The 14490-nt window shown below is 37.3% G+C and overlaps 1 protein-coding gene across 1 annotated transcript; it reads left to right on the forward strand.

Moving 5' to 3' along the window:
- The first annotated feature begins 48 nt into the window (after positions 1-48).
- On the forward strand, positions 49-13764 carry BRD7 (bromodomain containing 7). The gene is made up of 17 exons (XM_008638917.2): positions 49-127; positions 176-384; positions 793-922; positions 1321-1378; positions 2488-2632; positions 3810-3920; positions 4247-4431; positions 5233-5356; positions 6001-6076; positions 6595-6702; positions 7304-7436; positions 8194-8305; positions 9455-9511; positions 10938-11046; positions 11196-11339; positions 12423-12566; positions 13516-13764. The coding sequence occupies exons 1-17, from the start codon at positions 49-51 to the stop codon at positions 13578-13580; spliced, it is 1989 nt and encodes a 662-aa protein (XP_008637139.1). The 3' UTR covers positions 13581-13764.
- Positions 13765-14490: the final 726 nt, after the last annotated feature.

Below are 14490 nucleotides of genomic sequence, written 5' to 3' on the forward strand. Positions count from 1 at the left end.
GGTGGGGCTCGGCTCTGCGCGGGGGAGAAGCAGCTGCAGGGGCTGGAAATGAGGAAATGGTGCGGTGATGGCCTCTGGAAGAAGCCAGAAGCAGCGGAGGGATCGCGCGGGGTTATTGAGGACGGAAGTGTGTTTTCTTTGGTACTCACACAGTTTGTTTCTCTGCTGGTTTAAGAATACGTAGAGAAGCCACTGAAGCTGGTGCTGAAAGTTGGAGGAAATGAAGTTGCTGAGCTCTCCACTGGAAATGCAGGACTTGATTCCAGCCTCTACGAAGATAAATCAGAACATGAAAAACACAAGGACAGAAAAAGAAAAAAGAGAAAGAAAGGAGAAAAACAAGTTCCTGGAGAAGAAAAGGAGAAAAGAAAGAGAAAAGTTAAGGTATGTGTTCATACTACTGCATTTTAGCAAAAAAAAAAAATGTTTTGACTTTCTCTAGGTTTCCCATCAGAAGGTCAGCAGATAATGACTGTAACTTGTATCGTTAGACGGGAATACGTTCAGACTCGGTGTGTGAGGTGTTCCTGTCTCTTTTCTAAAGGACACACAGCATTGGCTGTCACATTTTCTAAAAAACTAATTCAGTGATACATTGCATTGTATGGCTGAATTATTTCAGTGTCCAGCAGATGGAGACAGTACATAAAGAATACAGAACTTTTAAACACTTGCAAACTATTCTTATTTTTTAAACTTTCTGAATTTGTTTTGAAAAATCTAGAGAGCATTATGTACAGTAATAATGCAGGGTTTTCAGGTGCTCTTACATTTCCATAACGATTTTTCCAGGAGGATAAAAGGAAACGAGATCGAGACCATGGAGACAGTGAGGGAGAACAAGAAATGAAATGTCAGACCCCGGTCAGAATGGAATTGTCACCAGAGAAACCACTGACGAGTACTTTATCAAAGCAGGAAGGTAGGGGGTATAAAAGAAATTTCTTTTGCTAATTCATGTTTTCTCTAGTCGACTCATGTTTTATTGTTCTTTGTTTCTATAGTAAGTGACTTGGCATTTTTTGCCATCTCAGTGTTTTTCTCCAAGTCATACAAAAGTTTGGAATTAGCTTGCTGTACACTTCTTTAGCACAGTGGTGTCTGGTACTTCTGTCAGAGCGAGCATAATGGCAAGTAAGGGCAATGAGAAATGCAGATCCCCTGTAGGTATTGTGGGGTTTGCCATCATATTCTTTTCTTTCTACTTAATTCTCAAGGTGTATCAGCTTTGTTCATTGATTTCTAATATCTTGGAGGTTTAATTCCTTGTGCAATCAGTTCTACCTCACACCCTTTCTCCCCGCCTTGTTTTTGGTCTAGAGGTGGAACAGACACCCCTTCAGGAAGCTCTGAATCAACTCATGAGACAGCTGCAGAGGTAATGTCTGTGCTCCAGGCTTGCAGAGCTGTGAAGTGAAAATAACACACAGTAAGGGAAGGGGCATATACAAAGCTAAGTGAAAATACTATTGTTAGATATATTGCTAAGAGGGCTATTTTAGAAATTTAAGTGCTAGTTTAAGAACATACACTTAGAACTTCTCTTCAAATTAGGCTTCTTGTGAACACCTCCACTTTCAAGTTCATAGTAGTTTTAAAAAGCTTTCAAACCCAGGATAATTTTCCAGTAATGTGATGCTTTCTTTAGGGGAACCTTTTGAAAGGAAGGCACAGGAGTTTATAATCAATTTGCTAAAGTTTTTTTACCTTGAGTTCTCCTATTTTAGCATTATTTACTATAAAAAGCAAGCATGCACTTGAAAACTTCAACCATGTTCTCTTAATGTCTTACTAGCCAAATGTCTTTTGTTTAAAACAATCAAGTCTGCAGTTCTTTCAAGTAGTCTCTTATTTAAGATAATCTTTCTTGACTTTAAGAGTATCTGTGTCTTGTACAAGAGTGGTTGAAAAATCTTTCCCTTTAGCTGTCTCACCAGATTGAGCTTGAAACTTTGTTTGCAAGTTTTCTCTTATCCGTAAACTTTCAAGATCTAGGTGTGGTGTCAGTTATCAAAAAATGCCTGTGTTAGTTTTGGCTCCATTTCCCTGCATACAAAAAGCAGCGCTTTTGATTTTGAACCCTGTCTCTTCTCTTCTGATAATGTCAGAGTAAGCGATGAATGACAAGGATATTCTTACGATATATATTTAGTTTTTAATTAATTATAATATAGTATAAAATCCCTGTGTTAAAATCCAAAATCTTTTTTAAAAGTTTGGGTTTTTTCATCCTTTTTGGAATGCAGGTAGTTATCTAAATATAGAAATAACTTCTAAAATACATTTGTAGCACTTTTTTGGTATATGGGTTTGCATACAAGATCTTTTCAACCTTGAAAGAGAAAGATTATGCTGACACAAGCTATTTCTCTCTTTATAGTTCTGAGTCCTTTTCAGCTTAGGTATTTCCTTTCTATTTAATTCCAAACTCAGTATGTTCTTTGTTATAAGTTGAAACATAAAAAACTGTCTTTCATTTCTTAACAGAAAGGATCCAAGTTCTTTCTTTTCATTTCCTGTGACTGACTTTATTGCCCCTGGCTATTCCATGATCATTAAAAACCCAATGGATTTTAGTACCATGAAAGAGAAGATCAAGAACAATGGGTACCAGTCCATAGAAGAATTAAAGGTAATGCTTTGAATTTTGTTTTGACTACAAAGATATATTATACTCAACTGACCTGAAGTCTAGTATTTTATGAGAATATAAAGATGCCAAAAAGAACCAGTACTTCTGCCTCAAGAAATGTTTCTTCTTGAATTTTTGTGAGCAAGTAAGTTCTGACAGTAAAAGAGAAAACACTTCTGGTTTGCAAATGTGCATCTCAAAAAGATGCAGATGGTTTCAGGTTTTGTGCAGCATTACATAGAACCTGTCAGTTTGTCCTTCAGCCTGTTTTTTTAGATCTGTTACTTCTTCCAGTCTAATCTAGTCATGTAGATCAATGAGTGAAGGCACAGTGTGCTTGGTCCTGTTGGCAGCAACCGCTTATCCTGGTGCTGTAATGTGTCTAATGGATTTAAGGGCCTGTTTTTAAAGCCTCCTAAAGCTTTTAAAAGGTGTGGGACCTAGTTTTGTTTCGTTTTCTTCATCAGAAATACTCTCTAGTTCTTTACTGGGCTAGATGAGGACCTGAGAGGTGTAATTTGTGTGTAATTAAGAATTAGGCAGATGTTAGTTTATAGTATTGGTTGTATTTTCTTGCACATTCTTCTTTAGATTGCCAAAACTTAAGAAGAATATTACCTATTTTAACAGTTGTTTCTAGTTAGTTTTTAGTTTTAACTTTGTAAATAGATGAGAATGTGATAAAACATATTCACCTGTAGAGGCTGCAGTGCATATAGAAGTGCCGTTTCTAGCTCCCTTGAATTTCAAACAAGCATATGTTTCTTCATTGTAATTAAAATTTTTGCATATTCTTTGTAATAATTTAACTCTGAACTGCAGCTTTTCATTGTCTTTGTTATGTTGCTTCACTTTGGTTTTGTTTTAATTACTGCTCATTGGAGGTGGGTAGTTGTAGCTAAGAGAGCTTCCCTTAAAACTTGAAAAACTACAAACAATACTGAACACTTAAGAATACTTGCAGGATGTTTGTTGGGCCGATGGATTCAAGTCTTAAAACTAAGTTACATACTTATTCCTGTTTACATTTTTGATAGATTTCTTAAATTCATTCATTAAAAGTAGCCTTTAAGGTTTTTTTTTCCCCTAAAGCTTGAGACACCACATTCGCAACAAAATATCAGTATAATACGCTGTAAAATTAACTTTCATTCCAAAATTATTAATGTTCATACAGGATAACTTCAAACTGATGTGTAATAATGCAATGATTTACAACAAACCAGACACCATTTACTACAAAGCTGCAAAAAAACTGCTGCACTCAGGGATGAAGATACTCAGCCAGGTAACAAAAAACACCAACCAAAATATTAAAAAGTATACTGCTTCTTTTTTTGATCTCTCTTTATTCCCTTTTACAGGGATCTCTTGAAAATTAATAAAACCTTGCTTGGTATTTATCAAATGCTTGTAGGTCGGAATATAAATAGTACATTGTTTTAGTACTGCTGCCAGATCAGTCATTGTACAAATAGTTGCATTTAATATTTCACCTTCTAGACTCTGTTTATATTTGCTAGTGTAAGAAAGAACTGAAATAAAATGAGCCTCCTGGTTAGGTTACAAAAGATTAATGGAAACAGCAAATAAAAGGATTTTGATGTTATTTAGGAGAGAATTCAGAGCCTGAAACAAAGTATAGAATTCATGGCTGACCTGCAGAAGACAAGGAAGCAGAAGGACAAGACAGAACTGCAGCAAACTGGGGAAGAGGAAAATGGTCCTGGGAAAGACAGAGCAGAACCTATGGATGGTGACACCAAAGCATTCAAAACACCTAGCAAAGAGCACAAAAAGTGAAGTATTATCTGAATAGTTATAGGATACACCTTTTAAATGCTACTGAAACAAGATGACTTAGGAAACAGTGGATATGGGTTTCTCTCTTTCTGGTACCACTTATACACTAAAACATTTTCATCTCAAGGTGTCAACACTTACAGAAAGCATCCTCATCTACTAAAACCAAATAAGTTTAGAATCTTTTATGGGATAAAATCATTTTTGCATGTAGATAACCTTGTACTGCTCATCACCTCCATTCCTTCAATTATTTTCTGGTTTAGTGTCTATTTCACAGAAATAGTATAGTTTTGGAGAAAGCTTGCAAACATGAGCTTTTAAACATATTGGTACAAAAAGCTACATAGCCAATTTCGATTACTTTTTGTTGTTGTTGTTTGTGGCTGTATTTGAAACATGCAGCTGCCTAGCTACAGAAAGTGTACTTCCTGAAATAGCTTTTCATATCTAGAAATACCAGGTATGAAGATAGTAAATATTCAGGTAGATAAATACTGGATACTCAAATGAAGAGTATCTAATATACCAAAAGAATCTTAGTTTTGTGGGAGACCTTTACACAGAAATCTTTACGGTTACTAACATAGCATCTGCTGATGTAAACCTTTGTCACGTGCCTTCCCCAGCTGTATTAAATACAGTCATATTCAATGGCACTTTCTTTCATTGTTAGTTGTTTGATCTACAAAACCAGTTGCAGAGTTGGCTAAAACAATATTGTCACAGTATCCTTTTGTGTTATTTAGCCAGTTGGTGTTCCAGCTAGTCACTACATTGTGTGGGTATATTCACAGGAAGGACAAAGACCTGCTCGAAGACAAATTACGAGGCACCAGCTTGGAAAGGGAACAAGAGCAGATTGATCGGATTGTTAGGGAGTCTGGAGGCAAGTTAACCAGGCGCCTTGCAAACAGCCAAGTAAGTATTGGGGGATTTGATAACTCCTTTCACTTTTCCATAAACCAGGCTTCCTTGGCATCTTACACCAGTTGAAACTCCACATCTGCTTTTACTACAGCTTACACCATTTTACACCATTGATAATCTATATAACCACTTTACACCATTGATGATTTATATAACATCATAAGGTTAAAAAAAAAATCGCTATTTGAATGCATGCTAAATTTCATCAGCAGAGCAAGTTGAGCTTAAATTTTCAATAAAGTAATAGAAAAGGATGAATAGTAGAAAGCTCAAGAAAATAAATCTGACCTGCAAAAATCTCATAGTTCTGAAACAGACACATACCTGATCAAAGGTTATTAATGTTACAGGAGAAGGAACTCAGTTTGGTAATACTATGCCTGTTTCATTTTCTACATTTTTTGTCTCTTGGCCTCTGTAGCAACATTAATATTTATCATATCTTAATTCCTTGTACCTATACCTATAATAAAGTTACCTAGGGAAAGTAAAATTTTAGAGCAGCACTCACTTCTGAATGACTGATTTCCTTTCTTATTGCTGCAGATAGAACAGTTTCATTAAGTGTTTTCATTAGTTTAAGGATCAGGAATTTCAGCTACTATGTAAATTAAAATAGTCTGATCTTATTTCAGTGTGAATTTGAAAGAAGAAAACCAGATGGTACAACCACTCTGGGCCTTCTTAATCCAGTTGACCTTGCTGCAGGAGGTAAGTTAGCATGGTTCAGGTAACAAGCCACTTCTACCTACCTGGTCTGCTGCTTCTTTGCAGGGGCAGATGAGCAAATCCTGGCCAAGAACTGAATGCCTCTTCCCAGTCTGATAAAGATCTGGATTGAAAAAGCTGCAGCTGAGGGATCACACAGCCTTAGCTGTGGCTGCTGTTAGGCGCAGCTGGTGAGAGCCCTCAGTGCTGTTGCTTTTCTGGTTTGTGTCAGTTGTTTGTGGAAGCTGCAAAAGAACAGTTTGCTGCTGAAGAATTTCCTGGGATCCTCTTATTTCTTGTCCATGTACAGAGTGCAGTGTCTGCTGACCCAAAAGGTCACAGATGTTTCAGAATTGGGAACTGTCTGGGTCCCAGATCATTAATATGAACCATTTGGATAGAAAAGCACACTTTGAGAGCCATGTCCTGTTTATTCTGAGTTTTTAGCTGTGAGTGTTAAGTGAATTTAGACATCGTCCTATGCCTTCTCTGTTTATGTATTTTGATATATCCTATTGCAGAACCAGGTTACTGCCCTGTAAAGCTGGGAATGACAGCAGGAAGGCTTCAGTCAGGAGTTAATACATTACAAGGGTTCAAAGAAGATAAAAGAAACAAGGTTACTCCAGGTAAGCGCTGATGTTTTTTTAAAAAATACAAATTCTTCTTGTATAAACAAAGTGTGTTGATCTTGTTACTAATTTGGAACTAAGGACTTCTAAAGATAAAGCACGTTATTATGTATTGCTGCCCATGGCAGGGGGGTTGGAACTGGATGATCTTTAAGGTCCCTTCCAATCCAAACCATTTTATGATTCTTTGTATCTATCACACAATTAAACAGCACATCACAGAGTCCAGCTTAATTTAAACATACAAAAGGGATGAAATATTTACTTTTCATCTACATGGAGAAGAGAAACTACCAGACAGAGAAAGGGTTTTGGTAGCTTTAAAAGACGAGGGGGGAGCCTGAGAACCTGTTTCCAGCCTGTTCATGCTGTGCTAAGGCACACAGTGGTGTTAATGACATATTTGTAAATACAAATGCATTTGATGTTACTAAAAGTTGTTACATTGTGAACAGATGGTGTTAGGTGAAGGCTTGTTTCCACCTTAAGAAATACATTCCTTTGAAGTTTCTTTTGGAGATTGTTTTACAGCCCCTTCTCATTTCTATCTGATGCATGCAGAGCAGGGTAATAATTAATACTGTTGTTATTCAATTAGTGGCATACTTGAATTACGGCCCCTTCAGTTCCTATGCGCCAACCTACGATTCAACATTTGCCAACATAAGCAAAGAAGATTCTGACTTAATCTATTCAACATATGGGGAAGACTCTAATCAAGGATCTTCCAGGTAATCCAGCAACCAGGATGCATAGTACAGCTCACATGGACAGAAGCAGTTATGTGCAACTCTCTGTGGGATGGGCTTGCTTTTCTGTGGAATGCACTGCTGTCTTTATAGCTCGCAGGGGTTTGTGTAAGAAACAAATAGTTCAGTAGAAGAACCTGCCTCTAAAGTGTAATTAGCCAAGGTGGAAGTATTTTGATGCTGCTGATTCCTAATAATACACTGTCTAAACTTAGATGTATTTATAACTGAAGGGTTCATGTTCAAAGCCAGAAAAATATTGAGTTGTACAAATGTTTATACAAACAGGATTTTTTTTAACATTAATTACTGCCTTGAACGAGATACAGCTTTGTAAAAATAATTAATTCTATTGGTTTATTATTCTTGATTATAAAAACTTCAAAGCTCTTTCGTTTTACGAGAATTTCACAAGGAGCAGGCACAGTGATATCAATTCTTAGGAAATGGGGAAATACTTTAGTACAGTGTTAACGTGAAGTGCCTGTCCAAGTTTGCTTTTGTGTTGATGCGGCTGCCTGAGACACTACACTTTTCCAAGTTTTCCAGTGTTCCGTTCAGAATGGGTTCCTCAGCTACAGAAGGCATGGATGATTAAACTAAAGCAAGCCATTTAGATCAGGCCCTGTGCTACTTCTTGTGTTTTCTGTGCTGCACATACTGGTTTGACCTTGCGTAACTTTTTTACATTAGACGTTTGATACAAAAGTAGTTACCTTAACTATCTTTATTCTTTCAGTATTCAAGATTTTTTTATGAAATCCCAGGATTATCCTCTCTTAATGGCTGATAGTTTGCTTGATGTTCTAACTAAAGGAGGACATTCTAGAGCTCTCAGAGAACTAGAAATGGTAAGAATGGATTTGTGTACTATCTGTTCTTTGATTTTAGCACACATGCTCTAAAGCAAGAGAAAGATGGTGCTGATCCTATTGATGGGCTTCCTTTTAACTGATAGAATTGGAAAATGAAGACTGACCTTTGTCTCCAGTGGCAGGATTTTCTGTAAAGGAATTATTGTATTTTTAATTAGTGAAATGTGAATATTAACAACATATTGTAGATAGAGATATAATCACACATTTTTTCCATTGTCCCATTCCTATTATCACTAACTCCTGTTCCAAGACCAATAAGCAGTTGTTTAAAAATGAGGTGATCATTGATAGGCGCTTTTTTCCATGAAAATTTTATCACATTCCTAGCTGCCAATGTTTAGTTCAGCAGAAATAATATGTAGCTTTTCCCTTTACTTGGTACCGTGCTTTTAAACTCAAATATGTGCTATGTAAAAATACCAAACAGCGTCTCTTTAAATTCTTAGGAGATTCCAGTCCTGTCTGTGCTAAACATAACTGGAATCAAAGGGGCTCATTTGACAACCTTAACTTAATTGGCAATCCAAGAATTATTTGTGAATCTCCTCAGAACAGTTCCTTTTAACTAAAAGTCTTGCTTTGAGTTTCAAATCGATGCAAACTTGAAATAAACAGATTGTAGCCTTTTACTAATGGGTCAATTACCTAATTAATACTAGAAATGGTTCATGGACCAAAGATCACCTTTTTCCCTCAGTTCACACCTTTCCTTAGCATCACATGTTTAGCTCTTTCCTAGTACCCAGTAGGGGCACTGATTGACAGGGTTTGGCCATTTACTCTTGGCAGTATTAAGGGAAATACAGTTACATACAGAAACAGAAAACATTTTAGCCTCTAATAACCACCCTTCCTCTTCTACACCTCAGTAAATAGTCTCTGATGTGACATCACTGTGAACTTTGCAAAGAGAAAACCTGAGCTGAAAAAATGTATTTTAGTAAATGTTAATACCCCAAGAAAGACCCTAAAAAATAGCTGCATTATAAGTTGCTTTACAGTGTAAGAACATTACAACATTGCATATTTACCTCTCTTTAAAAATACTGCATCTTTAAGATTTTTCTTTGAATTTAAAAGAGTAATTTTAACGCCTTCTTTAAAAATCCTTTCTCTATTTAGCCATTGGAGGAAGCTGAAGGCCCACATGAAAGAAGCGATGCAATGAAAGATGTAAAGGTATAATACTTCTATATTAAGTAACTTCTCCAACCAGCCTGTCCAAGCTCACAGATATAAAACTGCCTAAAACCTTCAGGCCTGTACAGCCACACTGAGACTTTGACAAGCTGTAAATACACCCTGTAACTTGTAAAAATGGTGTGTCCCTTTGTAGGCATGAGAAGAGTAAGGTTCTCCAAAACATTGTCTTAACTATATGTCGACAGAACTGGAAGAAAATGCTTATATATTTTTGTTTGTGATTGTTGGGAGCTATAGCTTTGTTTCTGTCGTAATCTGGGTTGGTTTAACATGAATTTGTAATGTACGTGTAAGATGCCACATGATATGTAGCAGTCTTTGAGAAGTTCTCACTTTGTGCCCCTGTAGGCAATACGTTATAGATCTCAAATCATTCCACCCAAACATTGCTCAATTAGAGAAAGCAGTTCTAGGGCCAGGGCTGCTCTCCTGAAGCATCTCTTCATCTGCAGCCAGTGCCCAGATTTTCTGAATTTTGGCCTCAGATCTTCGATAAAATCTCCTTTAGGTGAGCTGAAGAAAATTTTAAACTGTTTTTTAATTGGGATGCTGGTCTTAAGTTAGTACATCATTTGTGCATATCCCCAATGGTTTTGCAGATGCCATTTTCTATTTGGGTATGAAATAGAATAATAAACAGAGTAACTGTAGAACAGTAAGTTTCACAGGGTGTCTTTTCAGCTTTCCCTCTGTATGTCCACTTTATTTTTATAGAGCAGACTTGTTGGAACCCTGAGTTCTGAGAATTTCAGCCTTTCAGTGCTGAGAGGGAGTGATCCTCAGAAACACACTATATTCGATCCAAAACCCTGGGAAAAGTTTCCTAAATTGTGCGATAATACTGAGGTCGTTGCTGTGTAACTAAAAGTTACGTCACTGGGTGAAACATGTAGAAATGTAGAAAATTAGGTTTAAGAGATATAGGTACTAATAGGTTACAATATGGAGGATTTTGGGTGTGGATTTGTGTTTTCTTTCTTCTTCTTCTTCACAAATCTGAATGTTCTGTCATTGGGTCAAAAGTTCTGCACTGCAGAACATGAAAAGTTAGTAATTGGATTGTAAGTAAAAACATATCTCATAATTGGTTAGTTTAGACTTTAAAAAGCTTGGAAAATTAAAACTCACAGCCATTTTCCACCCTTCCAACAAAGAGGCACACACTGTGCAGCTGTGTTACTGATAAGATACAATAAACAGCTAAGTCCGAACAAGAATACTCGATCTCCTGCGTCTCAATTCAAACTCTGAGTAAAAGAACTCAAGATGTAGAGAAAAAGAAGAAAAGGCAATACAGACTAACCTTAACTTTGTGTTCTGATCTTCCCCAGGCAGTTTTGTTGTTTCAAGGCTGAGTATTATCTAAATTATTACTTGCTGGTTTTTTGGGGGTTTTTTTCAGATTATGGAAATGGATATTGCTGCCAGGTTGGACGCTAATAGCGACAGACTTACAGCTCTAAAAGCAGTTACAAACTTTGGCATGCCTATAGAAGAGTTTGATTCTGAGGGTGAGTCTTCTTGGTAGTCATACTTCTGATATATGTCTGTAATTCTTTCAGTTTCTCAGTCCCTTACAACATTTTATATCATAAAGTAAGTAAATAGACTTTACTTAAATCTTACTAGTGAGGACTTTCTTCTTCTCTTTGTTAAACAGAGGCTGAAATCTTCCAGAGGAAACTTGATGAAACAACAAAGCTGCTCAGAGAACTCCAGGATGCTCAAAATGAACGACTGAGTACAAAACCACCCCCTAACATGATTTGTCTTCTGGGTCCATCTTACAGAGAAATGCATTTGGGTAAATACACTTTTTCTTATCATTCTTGCAGAATTGATCAAGTCCCAACTGCTATCAACTCCAAGAAGGAAAAAGTCTCAAGAGCTATAGTGTAGATTATGTGCCCTGCTAGGCCTAGAAGATTAATTTAAATTTTTTTTGCATGTAAAGCCAGATGAAAATTTTGAACAGTAGTTACAAGTATTTCCTCTTTTTTCCTAAATATCCCTAGAAGTGATTGAAGCTTCTCTATGCCATGGGGCAGACAATAGCCAAATACCTCCATAAGTTTTGCAGTGTCTTTGAATAAGGGTTGTTTAACTATTACCAAGTTCCTATTGCAAGACTAGCTTTGGTCCAGGATTAATCTAGTTATCAGTCTAGTGTGTTACACTAATTAATACCACTCATACATTCCTTAGTTATTTAAGCAAAGCTTCTTGTGTTACAGGTCAATTAAATTACACAGCCTGTGTTAATGGTAACCCTCTAAGACAAGACTCTGTGCAGAGAGTGAATGTTTTGCAAGTAAAACTGACGTGTGCAACACTATTCATGGTCTAAACTAAACCATGTTGATGTGATTAGATAAATTCCCCATTATTGAAGAAATATGACTAAGTTGGTACTACACCAAGTCTAAACCAGATCAAATACTATCTAAGTTTCACTACTTACAGCTTCCTTCTTGAGGGAAAACCACATTTGTAGCAACAAGAACAATCTCTCTAGTTTACATCCACAGCTCTGTGCTGAATCCCAGAATCTGTCTATTACTAGCAATGGTGCTGTGTGGGTGGCACCAGCCCTCTCCCAGCTGCTGAGTGTAGCCCAAGTTTCATTAACTTACTCTTTAACTTCTGGTGTTTCCTGATGGCAGCAAGCCTTGCGCAGCAGCTGTTTCACTCTTCCTGTTCTTCTTACCCATCTCTTCGTGCCCAAGATGCCTTGCATGGCTGCACGCAGCACAACAGAACTCTTCTGGTGCAGAAACATTATTTAACATAGTTCCTTTTGTACTTAAATGATTAAACTGCTTGCAGGGTGCTTCAACAATTTTGTGTCTATCTATAGCATATAAACACATCCTCTTACCTTTTCTAGCGGAGAGAGTAACCAATAACCTGAAAGAACTTGCCCAGCAAGTGACTCCAGGTGATATTGTCAGTACCTATGGAATCCGGAAAGCAATGGGAATCTCAGTTCCCCTGCCTGAGACAGAAGACAACTGGGTAGATCTGACAGAGGGTGAGTATACTAAAACATCTTGTAGCATCTGTTCAGCTGGAACAAAACCACAGCTGGAGATGCTTATACTAGTTTATGGTAGAATGTGCAGTAGTGTGGTTCCAATTTTCAGTTCTTCTCTCCTTTTTAAATTCTGTTTCAAATAGAAACTTGCTGCCTTTGGTCTTGGTCCAAAATCAATCTTTTGTATGTATGGAACTTTGGTTCAGCTACATGATTACTTTATAATCCATCTTATATCACTGCCAAGTTTTAAAGCTTGGTAATTCATTCAATTTTAGTTTTTCCATTTAGTGTGAAGTTGCAGGAGAGGAGTTAAAATTCCTCACTTGCTAAAATGAGAACATCGTGATTCCTTCTTCACCAGGCTTTTGGCTGCACACTCCTTTTGCTTAGTTTGGCCAGCTGTTGTGCTTTGTAAATTGACAGCATTTCAACTCACCTCATCCAGACAAAAGTAGTGGCTGTTTTGCTGGATTAGGGGGTCTGGTCAGTGGAGTCTCAGTGCCAGACCCAGACCTCCCCTGTGTAGTACATGTGCACCAAAAGTGTTCCCAGAGTTGGGGTAGGGCAGGGAAGAATTTCTTCTCAAGAAATGCAATTCACATACCAAATGTACTCAATCTGTGGTTTGTGAAAGTTTTCGTTAAATAACATTTCAACTGAAAGAGTAGGATTAATTCAGGAACTCGTTCCTATTTTCAAGGAAACTGCTCAAGAAATTTCAATTTCAAAATTACTGAGCCTTTTCTTTTCCATAACATTACACAGAGGCTTTGTGACAGAACCAACTGGAACACAGGATTTTCTGGGACTGTTGCAGACCAACCAGCTAACACAGGGCTATCTGCACAAATAGCAAATGACTTGTGGTGTGCTCTGCTGTATATGTATGTCTTTCATTGCATATTCTGTGCTCAGTGACCTGCTATCTGTTGTAAACTTTCAGACTTTGAAGAGCCTAAGAAGACCATCACTGTCCCTGAAAATGAGTGTGGTGCAGTTACAGGCTGAAGATTCTGTTCAGTTTACAGCTGTTTGTTTGATTTTGTTTAAGAACCAGGTAAACGTCCTTCAGGTGCATTCACCATGTGTGTATATTGTGTGTTAAACTAATTTTGTTTATTAAATTTTGGAACTGATGGCTTTTGAAGGGTTTGTATTAGTTACTTCTGCTACGATAAAGCACTAAATTATTCTTTTTGCATTCTCTATTATTTTTAAGCTCCTCTGCTGCATATAAGTTTTCCTAGACTACCAAGTATCTGGAAAAGTCAAAGCATAATTAAAATGTGCCTATATACCGTGCAGGGACTCAACCAAAAGTTTCTAGAAGCAATGTGTAGACTTGTCTCTGAGTCTAGTTAGTGCAAACATCATTGGTGTCTGAACATACAACTTCCCTCTTTTTAAAATTACTGTGCAACTCTCATGAACATGAGGAAGAGAAATAAACTTTTTATATAAAACTGATGCAGTGTGATGAATTAACAAAAGCTCAGCTTTGTGAGACTTTGAATGTTTCTTAGAGAAACCTTGCTATCTACTTATAGCATCCTAAAACTGGAGGGCAAGCTCAGACCCATGACCAGAAGTGAAACTAACAAACCCACCTGCTGTCAGTATATAAAAATACCCCATGGGTGTAGTGTAGCGATCTCTGAGACACTCAGGCAGACAATTCTTCATATTATGTAGAGGTATTACCAGACACTGTCTGGATAATGATTCTAGGCTTTCTTATCAGAAAGGAGCATATATTTAGAAACCCCTCACATTAAAAGGCAGTTCCCTGTTCACCAAAGCTGCAGACCAATAGCACAGCTCTCAGGCACAGAGAACTCAAGCAGCGTTGTCAGGGTACAGGTGCAGCCAGTGGCTCATCCAAGGAGGCTTTTCCCTGTGCTCCTCACTTCTCTCACAC

The sequence above is a fragment of the Corvus brachyrhynchos genome, unplaced genomic scaffold (assembly GCF_000691975.1).
Source record: "Corvus brachyrhynchos isolate BGI_N302 unplaced genomic scaffold, ASM69197v1 scaffold26, whole genome shotgun sequence".
Classification (NCBI taxonomy): Eukaryota; Metazoa; Chordata; class Aves; order Passeriformes; family Corvidae; genus Corvus; species Corvus brachyrhynchos.

Bases quoted from the DNA above. Each gene is read 5' to 3' on its own strand.
- BRD7 (XM_008638917.2), top strand. From the start codon at position 49: ATGAGGAAATGGTGCGGTGATGGCCTCTGGAAGAAGCCAGAAGCAGCG. The intron at 8,306-9,454 runs GTAAGAATGGAT...TTCTCTATTTAG, and splicing joins CTCTCAGAGAACTAGAAATG to CCATTGGAGGAAGCTGAAGG. The intron at 11,047-11,195 runs GTGAGTCTTCTT...TTTGTTAAACAG, and splicing joins AGAAGAGTTTGATTCTGAGG to AGGCTGAAATCTTCCAGAGG.